The 19,154-nt window shown below is 39.5% G+C and overlaps 1 protein-coding gene and 1 long non-coding RNA gene across 4 annotated transcripts in view; one reads left to right on the top strand and one right to left on the bottom strand.

Annotated features, from left to right (window-relative positions):
• Positions 1-18,373, top strand: part of LOC107149664 — a 24,710-nt gene extending 6,337 nt beyond the window's left edge. Inside the window, exon 5 of the long non-coding RNA XR_007346893.1 lies at positions 6,356-18,373. This is a non-coding gene — a long non-coding RNA (uncharacterized LOC107149664). The remainder of the gene's footprint in view (positions 1-6,355) is intronic.
• The window catches only part of Ptprg (protein tyrosine phosphatase receptor type G), a 708,054-nt gene that overhangs the window by 27,237 nt on the left and 661,663 nt on the right, over positions 1-19,154 (bottom strand). For all 3 annotated transcript variants that reach the window (XM_048801208.1, XM_015494493.2, XM_048801209.1), the window contains 2 exons: positions 11,663-11,754; positions 3,806-3,902 (listed from right to left, as the gene is read on the bottom strand). In XM_048801208.1, coding sequence (XP_048657165.1) covers positions 3,806-3,902; positions 11,663-11,754 — 189 coding nt within the window. The remainder of the gene's footprint in view (positions 1-3,805; positions 3,903-11,662; positions 11,755-19,154) is intronic.

Raw genomic sequence — 19,154 nt, 5'->3', positions numbered from 1 at the left:
TTTTTTTTTTTTTTTTTTTTTTTTTTTTTTTTTTTTTGATAATGACTAGGAAAAAAAAAAAAAGGCTAGCTCAAAATGAAGTCAACTCAGGGATTAGCCTAGGGATAAATGACCTCAGATTACACCAAGCACTTTTTGGAAAGCTCTCTATATTCTTGGAGCTTTGAATTTTTCTACTGTCTTTGTTATTCTAAGAAAATGTACAGTTGACATAAAATGCAAATGAAAATTTTGTTCTACAGCACCTGGATAACAGCAGCTTATGCCTCACTAGCCATTGTATTGTTATCTCAGACTGACAAACAGAGGTGGCTTGATGATATCCACATGTACCCTGAAAATTATAATAGCTCTGAGGGAGAAGGCTTTTCTGATGTCGTGTTTCTACAACATTGCTATATAAAGGCATTCATATTAAGGGTAGACAAAAGTGACAGGTGATGTGTCCCAAGTCCAAATGACCAAGAAAACAACAAAACCCAGCTGTCTGGACTTGTCAAAATACAAGATTCTAATTTGAATTTTTGAAAGTAAAGTAGTTCTTTTAAAACTTGGGCTGGGGTTGTGGCTCTGTGGTAGAGCACTCACCTGGCATGTATGAGGCACTAGGTTCGATCCCCCAGCACCACATGTAAATAAATAAATAAAATAAAGGTATTGTGTCCATCTACCAAAACAAAACAAAAACTTGAGGTAGTAAAAGTATCTTTATAGAAATGCACAAAATTGGCTATTAGAATAAATGGGTTCAGCAAGGATGTAGTATACATGATTAATATACAAAAATCAACTATTTTTATAAATTGTCAGTAGACAACAACCTAAAACTACCATAAAGTGAACAATTAGAATATATTTGATGAAAGAAATAAAAGACCTAAATAAGTGGAAAGACCACCATGTTCATGGATTGGAGGACAATATTGTTAAGATGGCAGGGATACCCAAATTAATCTGCACATTCAGTATAGTCAATCCCCATCAAAATAAACCCTAGCTCTTTCTATAGTGATAGACAAGTTGATCATAAAAATCCATATGGAAACACAACAGACCCAGAAAAACGAAAAGAATCTTGAAAAAGAGGACTCATAAGTCGTCTTTCAGGGCTCACAGTTTCCAGTTTCAAAACTTGTCACAAAGCTGTCAGTAATGAAGACAGTACAGTATTGGCAAAAGGATAGACATAAGATTGACAGAATATGATTGTGAGTCCTGAAATAACCCATTCCTTCATGGACAGCTGATTTTCAATAAAAGTACTAGGACAATTCAATGGGGAAAGGAAAGTCTTCTCAAATGGTTCTGGGACATGAAAAGAATGAAGGTGGAATGTCACCATGTAACTTAGCAACTCTATTCCTATGTATTCACTGAAAAGAACCTCGGACCACACATAAAAATTAACTCACAGTGGATCAAAGACCTAAATATAAAAACCAAAACCATAAAATTCATGTCAGTGCTCAAATGGGATAAAATAGGATACCACTTCACACCCAAAGGCTGTTATGTAAAAAATAAAAACCTTGATGTTATATTGGAATAGGCAATTCTTTCTTAGATATGACACCAAAACCCCTGGCCACTAGTAAAAAAAAAAATAAAGTAAGCCGAGTTTCACCAAAATGTAAAAATGTGTGCTTCAGAAGACACCATTAAACTGAAAAGACAATGGTGAAAAACTTTGCAATCTTTATAGTGGACAGTGGACCTGTATCTAGGATATTTGTAAAGAAACCTTGCAACTGAACAGTAAAAGGACAAATAATCCATTTTTTTCCCCTAAAAAGCAGGTAAAGGGTCAAAAACAGACATTTCTCCAAGGAAGATATACAAGTAGCCAATAAACACATGCAAAGACGTTCAACATCTCTAAGTGTAAGGAAAATGCAAATCAAAACTATAATGGGGGTCAGGTGCCGTGGGCACACCTGTAATCCCAGTGGCTCCAGAGGCTGAGTGAGGAGGATTATGAATTCCAAGCCAGACTCAGCAATTTAGCCAGATCCTGTCTCTAAATAAAATGTAAAAAAGGGCAAGGATATGGCTGCGTGGCTAAGCGCCCCTGGATTCAATCCCCGATACCCACAAACAAAACTCTCCCCAAAGTAAAATGGGATACACTTCACGCCCAGAGGCTGTTATGTAAAAAATAAAAACCCATGTTGGTAAGGATGTAGAGACACTGGCCCCTTCACCTATTGCTGGTGCGGCCACTTTGGCTAACAAATTGATAGTTCCCTCACCATGTCAAACTTGGAGTTGCCAGAGAACCTAGCAATTCTTCTCTTATATATACCCAAGAGAACTGAAAATACATGTCCACATAAAGCCTTGTGTGTGGATGTTCACAGCAGCATTATTATAGCCAAAAAGTGGGGAAAATGAATGAATAACCAATATTTATATATCCATAAAATGCAGTATTTTTTAGCTATAAAAAAGCAATGGATGAGTATATGTATATGGGTACAACCTGGATGAATATTGATGAAATGGCCAGAATATGTAAGTCCCCAAAGAAAGTAGACAAGAGATTGCTAGGGTATGGGAATATCAGCTAACAGATATCAGGTTTCTTTTTTGGGGTAATGAAAATACCCTAAAATTGCATTGTGGTGACTGTACAACTCTTGGAATATACCAGAACCCACTGAATTGTAAACTTAAGTGGGTAAAATTTATACATACAATATGTGAATTATATCTCCCAAAAGCTTTATTACAAAAACTTACCAGTTGTGTTCAAATTTTAAGTTTTGTGATGTAAACTCTATTATATAAAATTCTATATAACGTGGTCCTTATTGTATGTTAGAGTATCCTTATCTGAAATGTTTGGGACCAGATGTGTTCAAGATCTCTTCCCCTCCCCTCATTCTGTAATAGTTTGCATAGACTGTATGGCTGAGCATCCCTAGTCTGAAACTTTTTGTCATGTCAGTGCTCAAGGAGTTCCAGATTTTCATATTACAAACAATGGCCAAAGTCCTACGTGTCCATGAAAAGTGGCCTTGCACAGAAGTAGCCTAAAGTCTGAGAGTATTCTTTGAGGTTCTATATAAAAAATGCCTATTTGTTTGAATCCCTAATCTGCAGCATGCCCTTGGCCCTGAAGATAGACCTAAATGCTTGGGCCAAAAGGACTGGAGGCTCATCCTTTAAGGAAAAGCCAATTAGGAAGTCTTATAGAGACTGCCTGGAAATGCACTTAATTCCACCAATTTTATTTGTATTATAAAAATTTGGGGGGCTGGGGTTGTGGCTCAGTAGTAGAGTACTTGCCTAGCATGCATGAGGTACTAGGTTCAATCCTCAGCACACAAAAATAAAATAGAGGTAACATGTTCACCTACAACTAAAAAATATTAAAAAAAAAAAAAAAAAGAGGTTGGTTAAGGGCTATGGTTAGCTCAGTGGTAGAGCATTTGCCTAGCATGTGTGAGGCACTGGGTTTGATCCCCAGCACCACATTAAATAACAGTATAAAAAAAATACAGAAGAGTAGGTTAAAATCAAGGTCAAGACAGCCAAGTGACATCCAAGCTTTGACTCCCCACATCTGTTGTGCTATCACTTCACATGAAAATAGGCTTGGAACATTTCACATGGTGACAGCCTAACAAGAGGCTAAGGGGGCCGAACATGTCCCCACACTACTGAAGATGGTCTAAGGAGAGGTTAGCTCACAAATATCATTCTTTCTTGGCACCCCGTTTCTGACTGCTTGCCTGTCAGCTTAAACCCAGCACGAAAATGTAATCTCCTCAGAGTCAAAGATGGTTTAAAGTCTGTTACTCACATGCTAAAATGTTGATGTATCTGTTTTTGTGCTTGTTATCTGGATGATTGGAATGTTCTGCAGTGATGTTCATATCAGCTGTACAGCGCTGGACTTCCTAGTGAAGAGAATGAACAGCAAGGTTTTAAACAGCCTTTAAAAAACAAAGGAGTTATAGTTATGCTCTGCAAAGCATGCACCACAGTGATCCCTACTGCAGCCGAAAAATTCCCATCACCTGGAAAAGTTGAAACAGTGGTAATACCAGAGCAGGACATGGCTCATGTGCTTGTGGCGATGCTGATACAAACCTGTGCCATACCAATCACACAAAGGACAGCATATATACCTAAGCACATGAGATGATGATAATTAACTGTGCATTATATTTTAATCATTATTTTACAACATACACCTAAGACAAGTTTAGTGTAAAATACTGTCATTTTAATAACTGCAATAGTGCCACGTGCCTGGTTTGCATCAAGAGGCAATGCTAGGTGACCAAGATCATCAGGTCTATGTTGTTCATACAAGGATGAAACTGCTGAATGAGACAGTTCTCAGAACTTGTCCTTATTTTTAAGCAATGACCACACACACACTGATAGTGCTAGGCAATAAAATATGTCTGACAGTCACCAGGACCTCCCCAATCCTAATTTCTGATATAATTATAGCCATGATTGTAACAAGCATATGTAGAATATTAAGGTATAATGATTTCATTTATGAATTCATCCATCTCTCCTTATTCCAGTTTTTGATCTATGCATTGGGATTTAAAAAAAAAAAAAATCTCTCTGGCTATGTTGTAGTCTATAAGAAAAAGATTCTGTAGCTACCAAATGTGAACCACAGAAAAGAGGCCTGAAAAAAAGGTTGATGGAAGCAAAGACAGGAACAGGGGAAAGCTTAAACCAGGAGACAACAACAATTTACTTGTGTCTTAGAAGATAATAGGTATTCCCAAGAAGCACAGTTTCTACCATGATTTGAAATATACTCATACGTCTCATGGTCTCATTTTATGAGACTGCAAATTGACTATGAAGACTCAGTCCTGAAATGACACTAATCTGTAGTCTAATTGTCACGTCTGGCTTGGATATACGTGGCCCTGACAAATTATTTGTGAACACTTCATTTCATCTAAGTGAACTTTCTTTAGAAAAACAGCAGTGGCAGAAACAATTCTACCACCGTCTTGGCCCTGGATATAAACATTATCCATTAGCCAAGTACAAGGTTTCCGAAAAGCTAAGTTTTTCCACACTGTATGCTTCAAACCCAGGAAAGGACTGGAGTTAACTAATAAGGGAAGTCATTAGCACTGCACAGCTGCTCCAAAGAGCAGGAGCAAAATAACACAAAATTATCAGGAGAAATGTTTTACATGTAGCAGATGTAACAGAGTTTAGGAGTGTGCCGACTTTTTTTCACAAAGGAGTTGCATAGCAATTACGGATGTTTTCCACAGCATTTACATTAAGCATAATGAAAACAAGGAACTGGTTGTCTTTTATATTCACAAAGTACTTCCCAGAAAGGAGTCCCCCTTCTCCCTTAAGGAGGGGCTCACTGTAGTCAAAGAATGTCAAGTATAACAACAAAGGGTTACTATCTCTTCAAAGGAACTATATTTATGGACTCGCTGATTCTTGGAAATTATACACTGAATTTTTCATATTTGTGGAATTTCCCAGCTGCCCATTAAAAAAAAAAAAAAGACCCACAAGCATTAATTCAACCCGCAGTTTGGGGAGTGTTTTTGATTTGATGTGTTTACTGTTTATTATCCTTACTAAATATGATAAGCTCTGCTGCTTTCTATTCTACAATAGTTCATAACTAATGGTTTTGCAAACACTAGTTTAAAGGGCCTGAAGGCTGCCTTTGGCTCATTTCTTTTCAAAGCACGGGCAAAAAGTCATGAGTCTGGATTGGTTAACATCTACAAGAACATAAGCAATGTTAACTGTACTTGAAATAGTGGGACCTCCCTTTTGGAACTACTGTAAACACCCTTTAGAATTGTCTCAAAGGAAGGAAGCTTTTGCAAGTGGATTTGTATTCTGGATGGTATTAATTCCTCTACCTACAAATCCCAGAAACAAACTGACATCCTTGGGTTTGGAAAGTCATACCTCTGGCTTGAACCTCTACGGGTTGAACTGTTTAGAGATTTTGTTCTGAGAGATTTTTGCTTTTAGTCCTTTAGTCTCATTCTTTTTTGTTATTGATTTTCCTTCCCTGTTGTGTGGATCTGACGGCCCGAACTACACACTGAGGTTGGGCCTCTATTACAATGTACTGCAATTGACCAGGACAGCCTGGGAGCAGCTGTCTGCATGGTTTAAAACAGTCATTCAATATGGCCAAACTCTTTTATTATCCAAAACCCTCGGTCTAATCTGTTGCCTCTAATTCACTTTTCCAATTATGTGAATGACAGAAAAAAAGCATAGTCATAAATAATGTTAAATCTGATTTTATTAGAATTCACGGGGTTTGCCGAAGGCCTTCTGATTTTATCTTGTGGGTAATAATGTCATTTGTAATTCCTTGCAGGACTGTGTGGCTCATTTAGATGCAGATAATATCATCTGATCCTGGAGTGGCTTTTCTCCATCAAAACTGGCATTTCAGAGTTAATGTGATTATAATAGGTATTAAAACCCTTTAAAATGACACTGGCCAATGGAGTGTATATAGTAAAGTAACCTATTTATTAGCACTGATATTTTAAACTTGTTTGCATTTTCTCTATGTAAGAATCAAGTCTTAATATGAACAGTCGTACAACCAGAGGAGAGGGCCAGTGGGGAAAAGGAGGTCTAACACAACAAAAATGGTTCGTTTAATTGAGAAGCTAGATTACTTCTTGCCTGGAGTTGTCAACGGGAGATGCTGGCTACAGCATACTTCAAGACCTGCTGTTTTGCCTTCTGTGCTTCCATTAAAAATAATAATAATAATAATAATAAAGCTGAACAAAAACACATCTGAAATCTTTCACCAAGACAAGCCTGGAAGAAAATACGTGGACCTGATGACCCCGTATTGGACAGAGCATATGACCATTGAGGCCCACGGCCGTCGGACAGGACCTGATCTACAGAGGACTGCTTGTCTCAGGTCATGATTGTGGCTCAGTGCTTGACAGGTACCACATATGCCGCATCTTCCCACCTTTGTCCTCTTCCACTCAGGTCACGAAGTGCTGCCAGCCTGGCCACCTTCCATTGTGTTGACTTGCTCAGAAACCTCCAATTTCTTCACCAGCCTTTTGAGGTCCCACGCATCTTCCACAAACTGCCTTCCCATGCCCTCTGGAAGATGATGGTTCCCTGCTCTTGGCTTCCCTGCCATTTACCTTGCTAAGAATGCCTCTTCTCTTCCCCTATCCAAATCTGTGTCTTTACCTAAAATGACTGCCTTTCCCCTCCATCTCCATGGAGCACAATGTAGCTGGCCTAGGACATAGAATAATTTTTTTTTTCCATGTGCAGGTTTTGAAATTTAGCTAGCTCACTTTCTTCGCAGAGTGCCTCCTCTTAAACAGTTATGTTTTTTTCTTCATAAAAAGGGTCTAAAATGTTTTTGATATCCAAGTCTAAACTGGCATTCTGACACAAAAGCATCACAGAGTCAATTTCTGCCCTCTTGCAGGCAGCAGTCTTTAGGCAGCATTACACCTCTGTCATATGTCATCGGCAACCCTGGAAGTGTCCTTTCGTGACACAAAGTGACTGTGGCCACTACTCCCTCAGAGCATGGGCTCAGGTGGACACAGCTTTGTTCTCTTGATTTAAGAAGATCAGCCAGCCCAGATTTAGCTCAGCTGGTTAATGTAACAGGGGCCATCCCCCAGAGGATCCTGTCAAGGAGCTTGGGACCTCTGGCTTCATCCCTATACCTAGTCTTTAAACTTCTGATTCTTCCAAACCTTGCCTAATAATTTTGTTGGTGCACAGAGCTTTGGAGCTCCCTCCTTTTGAAGGAGAGTGCTGCCACTGCATTTTTGGAGATGTCGTGCATTATGATGGTGGGGGCCAGGAAAGTGGCTGCTCATCCCTTAAAACCACCCTCGGAAGCCATTTCATGAAAAGGAAGGACAGTGAGGGTGAAGAGAACTCGGGCACTGGAATCATGAAATATTACCCTGAGATAAGGATTGATGTTATTGCCACTGACTGCAAAATCTTCTAGAGGTACAATGTCACCAGCTTTTCACAGTGTCCAAAATTTATCTGACAAGGACAAAATGCTAGCTTTCAGCATCACCTCTAGACAAAGACTCAATATTCCCAGTGAAGTTGTTTTTCTTATTCTCGCCGAAGTAGCAGAGCTCTGAAAATATAACAGCTATTCACCAAAATTTTTTTACTTCCAAGATTTTTAAACCACATGGGGCAGAAAGAATGTTCACTGAAATAACTAATCAGAATTCCTAGGTGCCTTTCTCCTCTCAGTCCCTCAGAACTCCAGACCTGCATTTTAGCACTGAGTTTTTTGCTTTGTCCTGTTTTACTCTAGTTGTGTAAACACTCTGGTCTCCCCATCAGACCAAACTACTCAGGGCAAGGACTTTACATTTTTTTCTTCTCCTTTTCTGCCTTTCTTTATATAGCCTATTAACTGTTTAAAAAAAAAAAAAAAAAAAACTAAGGCTGTTTCTTAATATAGCTCATTACCAAAAAGGTCCTCATGCTCTCTTGATTTAAGAAGATCAGCCAGCCCAGATTTAGCTCAGTTGGTTAATGTAACAGGGGCCATCCCCCAGAGGATCCTGTCAAGTAGCTTGGGACCTCTGGCTTCATCTCTGTCCCCGGTCTTTAAACTTCTGATTCTTCCAAACCTTGCCTAATAATTCTGTTGGTGCACAGAGCTTTGCCATAGAGCTACAACCTTGGCCACTATGGTGAAGACTTAATCCACCATTGTACCTTATGTCCAGAGAGTGGTCTCTGGTGAGTCCTTAGTAACTACTAGATGAGTTGTTTTGTTGACTAAGTGGTATTCTCTTTTACTCTATGACTGGAACGATGACTAATTCTAGGCCTCTATTCAGATGTTGGGTGAGAGTTTTGTTAATAACATCTGATTTTTTGTGGGACACTAGGGCTCAAACTTGGGACCTTCCCCAGTTTCAGGCAAGTCCTCTACAATTGAGCTCCATCCTCGGCCTTTTTGGAGCCAGGGTCTTGCCAAGTTGCCCAGGCTGTCCTGGAACTTGGAATCTTCCTGCCTCAGACTCCTGAGCTGCTAGGATTACAGGTGTGTGCCACTGTTCCTGTCTTGAAAATCAAAATCTGAGCTAGCTATACAGGCTCTAGATCACCAGGACCAAATAGTATTCTTAAGAGAGGGCTCTTTTTATTTTTTGCCAAGTCCTAGCTTCATGGCCAGTTTCAGAGTGTCACTTGCCATCTTGGCTAGTTCTGCTTCTCACTTTGGCTCATTATATAATGAGTGTGACTTTAATGAGAATGTGGATGGGCTCAGAATTAACCAGGTAGTTTTGAACCAAGACAGCCTTAGTCTTAAACCCTGCTGCTGCCATTCCAAAAACAGACACCCAATGCCTTAGTTATCTCATGGGCAAAGTTTCCTCATTTGAGAGGTGAGGTCAGTAAGCCCTACCTCAGAGGGTATTTCTGAAGGAGTAAAATAATGGATTCACAGTGCTAAGTGAATGCTAGCCATCAATATTCCTTATATGGATCTAGAAATCCAAAGGTGAGAGTACTACTATCACCAAAATAATTAAAAATAAACCCTTTACTTTTTAATCACTACAATCTTTTTTCTACCTTTCTTTATATAGCCTATTATTAACTGTTTATGAAACAGCCTTAGTTTTTTTTTAAAATGTAGCTCATTGCCAAAAAGGAATAAATGCTTTTAAAATCTTTCAAATTTTGCTAAATTTTGGAAGGCAAGATTTTGTACTTACTCTGCCCTTTACGTTCCCCCTTACTGTTCTCTTTAGAAAAGAGAATATTCTTCCTAATCTGAATAGCTTCAATTTTCAATCTTTCAAGCCAGGAAAGATTGTGAGGTGCCAACAGTAGAAAGATATGTCCTTCCTGCCTGCATTCCCTGTTCCACTCCTATAAATATCAGCAAACAATATTTAAACTATAAAGTTCAGGGGAGGGGGGCTAAATTTCTCAGTCACTGTATTTATTTATTTATTTTTAAGGGCACAGATGCCCAGAATTTGTTAACCGTCATGATTTGGATGCAGCCAAGCCCATTTTAAGTCAGACTAAGTACACAGAGGTATAGCTGATTATTTTGAATAATTAAATGGTGTCAAAACCAGCTATGATGAATAGCACTGGGGTCTCAAATCATAAATAATTGAGAAACCAGAGTTGCATTTGATCATCCTGATCAAGTTCTGCTCTCTAGAGGATAAATGTTTGTCCTGAATACCATCAACATTGTTAAATGCCTCAATATTCTTGCTCAGTCATCCAGCCAACAGTCAATTGAACTAAATCACTTTAACACCACACACATTTGCTGTCCTCATGAATACAAAATGTTTGACTTAAACCATGTTCACTGTAGTTGAATAGGCACCTTTTTGGGTCGGCATCTAATAGGAGCATTAAGTACCTGACATGCTTTTGTTTGTTCCAGGAAACATATGACTTTGCAGAATAAATTGCGAGAGTCCTTTCTACCACCTTTGCCCCTGTTCTGCTCAAAGAGATGACACAAAAACTAAGAGAAAGACTTAATTTAAAATGAGTTGTCAATATAATTGCCTTTCTGATAGCCTTTGGGGATTCCACATTTGCATAGAGACGGGATTTTTGTCCTATTTCTCATTGTTCCTGTAGGATGATTACTCCTCCCAGCTGTGTGGCTCCCGGATGATTCCCCAAGCACTTACCTCCCATCCCCTCACTTGAGCCCCAGAACCAATTGTGCAGAAAAAGAGGTGGGCAGGTTAGCGTCATCACCATCATTTCCATTTTAAAGTAGAAATGAGAACGAGAAAGGAACTGACTTACCCACAAAGCTAGAAGACAGCTGAGCTGCCATGAAAACTTGGCCTCCTCGGCACAACTCTTGCTGCCAGAGATGTGCCTTAGTTAAGCGCCTCAGTGAAGAAAAGGGCAGTCTGTTTAATAGCTCCTCATTGACACCCTGTCACTGCTGAACTGGCACAGAACCCAGAGTTGGCAGGATAGCGCGTGCCGTGCTCTACCTTGTTTCCTATACACCAGTTCTTAAAATCAGAAGGCTGTGTTAACCACGTCTTGTCTCCAAGGATTAATAATCATGCAAACAACCACCATCAATGATTTGCTTGCTTCTTAATAATTAACCCAGCACTTTCAAAGATGCTTATCGTGTGTGTTTCGTAACAACTTTAGGATGTGGGCGACATTAGCAGCATTTTTTTTTTTTTTCAATGAGGAAACTAGGGATCAGAGATGAAGTGATTGGCCCACGGGCTGTGAAGCTCACTACTGGTGCAGCCAGCACCCAGTTCCTCACGCCAACCTGCTGTCTCCGCTACACCACGTGCAGCGCAGACACGACAGGGAATTGGGGCGCTTAACTATGACTTCTCCACTAGAAGGAAGGTGAAGAAAGAACCCCCAAAATCAACCACCACTATCTGCCTCTTTTCAACCACTAAGTCTGTTCTTTCACAAAAGCACATGTTCAGGACCAGTGCAACCAATTCCCTTTCACATGATTTTTCTGGGAAGAGAATGGCTGTAAAAATCACATATGAAAAAAATAATCTCCAATTGTCAGTTGTTTTGTTATGCCGAAAATAAACTCAGGTTGACAATAATCTCTGAAGTAAGAGTTAATTTTCTAGAAATTTCCAGTTTTGAAACATACCTCAAAATCCTCAGAGAACCCGTGCTGGTTATTAGAATAGAGCTCCCCGATGTGTTTGACAAACTGTTTGACAGGAATGGCTTCCATATCATCTGGGGGAAGACAGCGAAATTCAGGGTCACACAGAATACTTCCATGGAGCAAACCATACTCATTTAAGACAAATACTCGACTTTTGCAAAGAGTGTACTGCATTATCTGAAATATTTCCCGTTAGGACCTTGAGTACCAATAAACCAGGTAAATAGGAGTTTTTAAAAAAGTAGATAATTCCCTTTACTTTTTATATTAAAGGCAATTTACAAAGTTACATGACATCATACTCTTAACTGAATCTTAATTTACCAATGGTACCCGTTTGCCAAGAAATTTTACCACAAGAATTTTTTTTTTTAATTGTTCACCAGGGTTCTAGCTTAAATTTGGAGCAATTAACTTCTATTTCCAATCTTTGACGTTTACGTGAGCCTTTGTACACAGATCCCCTTGTACTGGCTGGCTCTGGGTACAATGCCATCTCCACGTGTTCAGGATTTTAGTTCAAGACAGCTGTGTCTCCATGATGCCAAATAATCAGTTTGACTAAATTAACTGGATTTGGGGGGGTGTTGACAGACTAGGTATAGATTCAGGAAGACTCCACATTCCAACTTGCTGTAGTGTTGTCACTTCAAAAGGACATTTTCAGTTCAGGAGCCCCAAGTATGTCTTAGGCTTATTTCCGGAGACCCCCTCTGGTCCTCCTAAACAACAGCCACACCCACCTCGTTGGAGCTCCCGCCTCCGCCTCCCTTCTCCCTCGACCCTCCCCCGCAAATATTTCCTTTTAAAAATACTCCGCTGAATTTGAGATAAACAACAGACATGACATTTACTTTATTCAGAGTGAAAGATCTTTGGCAAACGCACAAACATCTAAACTGCCACAGATGCTTTTCTTAGCAAAGGGTATGAAGATCTGTATGTGTAAATGAAGTCCTACTTTGGCAAGAATTTTATAGATCCAGGCCTGACAATCTGATTTCTCTTCATCTGGTGACAGTTAACATTGACTATGTCATTCCTTCTCTACTTTCTTTTGAGAGAGCAAAGCTCTAGGGTGGCTTTTTGCATCTATTGACATTTTCAAACTTGAATCATCCTTAGGCGGAAAATAGCATCTCTTATACTTTGTTTAAGAAAGGTGATTTATATGTCCATAGTCCAAGTTGCTTAGCCTAGAAATACGTTACTTATCAAAGAGGCATTCCTTTGTAAGCACAACTTCTTTCCGATACAAAGTCCTGATCATTTTAATAGGCAACTTTATGAAAAAAAATTGCCAAGTTATTTACAAATATTTCAGGATTGAAGATGTTCATGAATATGCAATCATTTTGTACTCCCAAGAAATCTATAGCTCCCATGATGTAACCAGCATTAACAGACTAAGCACAGCCAAAATGTTTCCCTAGAATATTTAGCAGATCGCACAGTTCAAGAAAAAAAAATTTCCAAATTTATCTGATCACTTCACTTAGAGATGTTTAGAAGTAAGTGGATTCCACAAATAATGATCAAGTTGAGGAAAGGGTTAATATGCATAGAGTTAGGGAGTCTCTCAGGGATTTGCACAAGGACTAATTCATCTTTGGACAGGAGGCAAAACGGCTGAAGACACAGCCCAATCCCCAAAACACCCAAGTTTATAAACCATATCAGTTCTCTCCCTATTTAGAAATGTGATACAATGGGTATAGTTAATAGTGCAACATAGAGAGGGCAATATTTATTTCATAATGTTACTTTGGAATTTTTGATTCCCAATAAAGCTGTAAGCCATGATTAAGGACATGAGCTATAGTTTAAAACAGGAAAATGTCCATTTTTCCCCATAAAAGATTTTAAATATTACAGGATTCTAGGATAAAATCAATGGCAATGAAAAGTCACAGCCCACTTCAAATCTTTGACAGACAGTCTTTCTGGTTAACCTTTTTTTTTTTTGCCCCTGCAAAGTGCTCAACAGTAACATTCAAGCTCATGTTACACATGCCCAGAAATGAATCTGCCCGCTACTCCCCATAGCTAGAAGCAGTAAAATCCAGCAGAGCTCACTATGGTAATTGTGGAACTATGACTATTTTTTCCAATTTGTGTCTTTATCCAAGGAAGTCTAGCCACACCCCTGGGGTTTCTAGGCACTGCCAATAATGTCATATAACTACTAGACAGACAGATGCACATACAAATGCTTTTGTACTGACCTCCCTCAGCTACCCAGATATTACATCAATTTTCTCAAGTAACAGTTATAATTTGTTTTCCTCCATGTTATGGTGAATATAAGGCTATGACCAATTACAAGTACAAGTACCAATTATTTTCCTCTCATAATTTTTCTATTAAGTTTGTGAGGCAGGAGATTACCAAGTTAATATGACTAGCAAAAGGGTCAGCAGTTTAGGACAGCATCATAGGCCTGATCTGTGTAGTTCTTATCTGGAAAGATCCTGGGTGCTATAAGAAAATGTCCATGCAGAAAGTGTTCTTTGTAGACAAATGTCTGAGTTTCATTCAAAGTTGTGGAACCAGCAGCAGTGCTAATTAGTGACCATGTACTTTTGATGCACTTTATGTGTATTAATATGCAAAGAGACAGGCACAGTTTTCAAACCCACCATGCAGTGAGAAAACAGGTCCAAAATAACCGAAGGCTGAAGTATGGCAGAAGAAAGAAGTTGCAGATCCAAAGGGAAAGAGTGCTCCAATTAAGACAGAAAATGGCTGTGGTCTGGCCACAGTGGATGGAAAACGACTGGACACAGCATTGACTGAGCTCTGAGAACTCCGCCAGATATTAGGGAGATGGTCTCTGCTCAGGGGGTTGCGTGTGTGTCGGAGCAGAGATGAACACAAGAACGTCAGGGCACGCATAGTGTGCAAAGACGTGGTGAACGCTGAGTGCCAGGAGGAAGATGGGTTTGATGACTTGGGGAAGAATAAAGGTCAGTGATGTGGTGGTCGAAGCATACAGAAAACAGAGGCTGGACTCAAAGCAAACATGTTGTTAGTAACTCCAGTCTTGACAGGAGCTGGGTATGTATAGCATAACAAAGCCCAGGGTAAGGAAAGAGCGCTCCCACTAATTCAGCCCTTACTGGTTTCCAGAGACCGTGGAAAGGCTTTTTATACATTCAGGTGTTCAAGAGCCAGGTGATGCAAACACAGGTATCCTCACAGTCTGTAAAAGAAAACTGGAAGCAACTTGTCCCAAGTGACACATTTAGATGGCAGAGCTAGGATCTGAAGCCAAGTCTACCAAACTCAGCCTGCAGCCCTATGTACCATAACATACTGCTTGCTGATCCTTGTCTCAAAGTACCACAGTTTGGAGGAAGACCAAGACATTGAACAGGATATCTTGGTTACTGTGCTCAAAATATTACTTTATAATTTTGTGCCAATGTTTTTATTTATAGAAGTTTCAGATATCTGAGGGTTAAGTTAGGCAAAAGCAGGACTACTACTTGTTACTACTAAATCACCCCATTATAAAATACTTGAAATACTCAAATGACAATTGGTATCCGAGGAGTGAGCTTACTGCTATTAAACAGAATTATTTATGCTTACTTCCAAGATTTTAGCTTTTTGTGGGTAGACTTAAGCTTGTAGGTAAATGCCTTTAATTTGAGTCAATCCACAACAAAAATTCCTGTATAAGTCTCTGTTAGCTTTCCATCACTGTGAACAAAATATATAAGTTTTTTTTTTTCCTCACTATTCCAGAGTTAGTCCATGGGTGGCCAACTCCATTGCTCTGGGCCCAAGGTGAGGCAGATCACCATGGTGGAAGGTTGTGGTAGAGGAGCACTGCTCCATTCATGGACAGTCAGAAAGCAGAGAGAGGGAAGGAGCCGAAGATGCCTCCTTCCAGGGCATGTCCCCAGCAACCAACCTCATCTAGCCATGCCCACCTGCCCATGGTTACCATACCACCTAGTCCTATTAAAATACGATGGACTGATTGGATTATATATATATATGATGGGCTGATTGGATTACAGTTCTCACGGTCTGATCATTTCACCTCTGAACATTGCTGCATCATCACAGGAGATTTGGGGGCACACTTCATATTCAAACCAGAAGAGTACTAAAAGCAGAGCATTAGAGGGTGAGCTGAAGACTAACTTCTTCAGAAAGGAAAGCACCAGAGCTGAGACAGTGTTGACCTCACACACAACTGCAGGTAATAAAGAACTAAGCTAACAAACAGAAGGCAAAGCTGTTTCTGTAATCTATGTGTGCCTTTCTCCTGTACTTGCATCTTCAGAATTGCAAGAGGCAGATCACCAACACTTCATGCTTCTAATGTACTCCTATGTGTTAAATTTGCTTTCTCTTCATCTTAAGGAGAAGAGGAGAAATAAAGAGAAACACTTTGTTTTATGTAATCTTTGGTTTGCTATTAGAAAGGAAAAATAGGCAGCGGAGGCTGATCCTGCATGTACACCACAGGGAGGAGCTATGCGGGCCCACCCTCAGTGCACTGCCCAGCAAAAGGAAGGGCCATTAACCAGGACCTCAGAAGAATTTGTGTATCTGTTACTCTTCTCAGCCCCCACTGACGGAATACTTCCTGGAATTAGGCAGCCAGAGGCAATGGTGTGAGCAGAAAGGCCAAAGTACCTGGTGGTGACTCTGCCTCTCAGGGATTCCCTTCCCTTAGCTGTGAAATGGGAACAGCAACAATACCTGATTCGTATGGTGTTATGCAAAGTAAAAAAGTGCTTGTAAGAGTGCTTGGTATTTAGTGAATATTTAACAGCTGTGATTCCTTGCCAGGTGCCACTTGCATTGACAGTTGAACTCAATGACTTGGGATTGTGATTACTCCACAGATGAGGAAACTGACAGAGACCATGGGAGCCTGCCCAAGGCCCACTGCCACCGTCCACCAATAGGGTCAGGCTGACTCCAGACCCTGGGTCCTTCCATACTACATTACCTTCCTACCCTACCTACATTTCAAAGGAACTTCCTGCTAGGGGAAAAACAGAAGGTTGAAATGACATGCTTTAAAGTTAAGCTTCATAACCTGGAAAATTCACACTGGTAGACTGGTCACTTCATGATGACAGGTAGTTAGTTACCTAGTTACAAATAGTTACCTTGCTATCTTTGGCTTAAGGTCTACTCAAGCAAAGATCCCTACCTGCTTGCTTAGGAAGTATGTGGGTATACACATAAATACCGTAAAGATTTCAGAGGTCCTTAAGTCCCCTGCTTTGCAAACAATGCCTGTAAAGTTCATGTAACCCTCAGCAGATCTTCAACCCTATCCCACAGTCCAGTTCACCTGGGGTCACATGGGAGGCCCTAGCACAGTAGGGTGCTTGCCTCAGAGAAGTGCTGCTCCGGTTTCCTCTGTCCCCATACCCGGGGCTACCATCAGGTATTGTTAACCACTCCCTCGGTAGGTAGACCTTAGTTTCTAGAAGTTGGGATTTCCCCTCTTGTCTGCCCAAGTGCAGGCCTCTGCTCAGTAATGCCTCTGTGTCAACTTAGGAAGATAAAGCAAACAGGAAATAAAGGAATATTACCAAGATTTTCATTCCTGAGCTAGGGCACAACAAATAGATTTTTGTCTAAATCAGACTCTTCGGATACAAGGAATGTTGTGGAGATTGGGACATTTTATTTCCTGACATAAAAAGAAATCTCTTTTTCATTTATGGCACAATGAAGTCCATAAGAAAGGGCTTCATTATATTCAAAAGACCAATGAATCTCCTTTGAAGATAATCTCTGTATAAATAAAATATGCCAACAAGGTTGGTTTAATCCCAAGGGTTTTAAAGTGCAGGTTTAAAGCCCCTTTCTATGCTGGCACCCTGCTGAAGCCAGTGACCTTCAAATTATTAAGATGTATTTTAACTGCTGGAAAGGCACAAATCATTTCTGGATTTCTAAGCCACTGGGTAGCAACATTTTGTTTTGTAATGTTCTTATTAGAAAGTTAGATTTTCTAATTTCCACAGAAAAGCATATGTAAGAACATTTAGAAAACTTTTGATATACTCTATAACAGATTAATTTCATGAGCTAAGCCCTAATCTTAAAATTTTAATATGTAATTAAAGTCTAAAAGAATAATGTATACAGTTTATAGTTGATAGGTATAGGGAATGCTTTAGGAATAACTGTAGGAAGAATATTATTCAAGTTTGTTGTTTCAAAAGAATATTCCCAGATCACCAGATTTTTAAAAATTACTTGTCAATTTAAAGATAGTACAGTTCTTTAAGATAGAAATTTGTGACTTCAGTATCTTAGAAGATGGAAAGCATCAGAGATGACCAACAGCTGGGTTATCTCGTTCAATTATGCTTCATCCTCACAGTGTTTTAACAATGGGAAACAAGTAACCACAGGATGTTTGACTTTCAAAAACCATTCGTGAAAAATATTAGGGGTCAAAACGTATTTCATTCTCTTGCATAAGACACACTTGAATTTGTCCTCCACTCCCACTTTTCCCATACATCCTAAGAACAGGCACTATAATTCAAAATCTTCCCAATATGAAAGATAATGTGGATTTCATGGTGACTGGAGACTAACCTCAAAAGACTTCTACCCTGGATAAACATTCTTTCTACTGTGTCTAAGTTTTGCTACAATGCTCATCATTTTCCACATTTTACCCGAGGGTAGTGAGGTCAGGAAAAAAAATACCTCCTTTCTTTCTTTTAGGAAGATCCTGCCTCTTCAGAGGTAGCTTTCCAAGCTTGCAATATTTATTTTGAGAATAGTGGGGTATTCTTCATTGATTTATTTTGAATCAGTGCATTTTAGTTATACATAAGAGGAATTCATTGTGATATGTTCATACATGGACATGAATGGTTTGGTTAATTCTATTCTGCTGCTCCTCCCCTTTCCCACCCCTCCTCCCTCTCCCTTATTCTCCTTCCTTTACTCCACTGATTTCTTATTATGAAATCCTTCTTTTAGAAAAGATTCTTTATTTCTCTCCAGCTTCTGCATATAAGAGAAAACATCTGAACCTTTATTTTCTGAATCTGGATCATTTCATTTACCATGATGTTCCATTCATTAACTAGCAAATGACATAATTTCATTCTTCTTTATGGCTGGGTAAAACTCCACTGTGTAAGTATTCTCACATGTTCTTTATCTGGTCATCGATTAATGGACACCTAGGCTGGTCCCATAACTTGGCTCTTGTAAAAATGGTTATGCATGTATCATTATAGCCTGTTGCTTTTAGTTCTTTTGGATAAATACTGCAGATTGGTATATCTTGGTCATGTGGTGGTTCCATTCCCAGTCTTTTTTTTTCTTTTTGTATTGGGGATTGAACTCAGGGGCACTTGACCACTGAGCCACATCCCAAGACCATTTTTGTATTTTATTTAGAGACAGGGTCTAACTGAGTTGCTTAGCACCTTGCCATTGCTGAAGCTGGCTTTGAACTAATGAT

This window comes from Marmota marmota, unplaced genomic scaffold (genome assembly GCF_001458135.2).
Source record: "Marmota marmota marmota unplaced genomic scaffold, marMar, whole genome shotgun sequence".
Lineage (NCBI taxonomy): Eukaryota > Metazoa > Chordata > Mammalia > Rodentia > Sciuridae > Marmota > Marmota marmota.
Note: the sequence above shows the minus strand (reverse complement) of the source record. Positions and strands in the feature narration are given on the sequence as shown.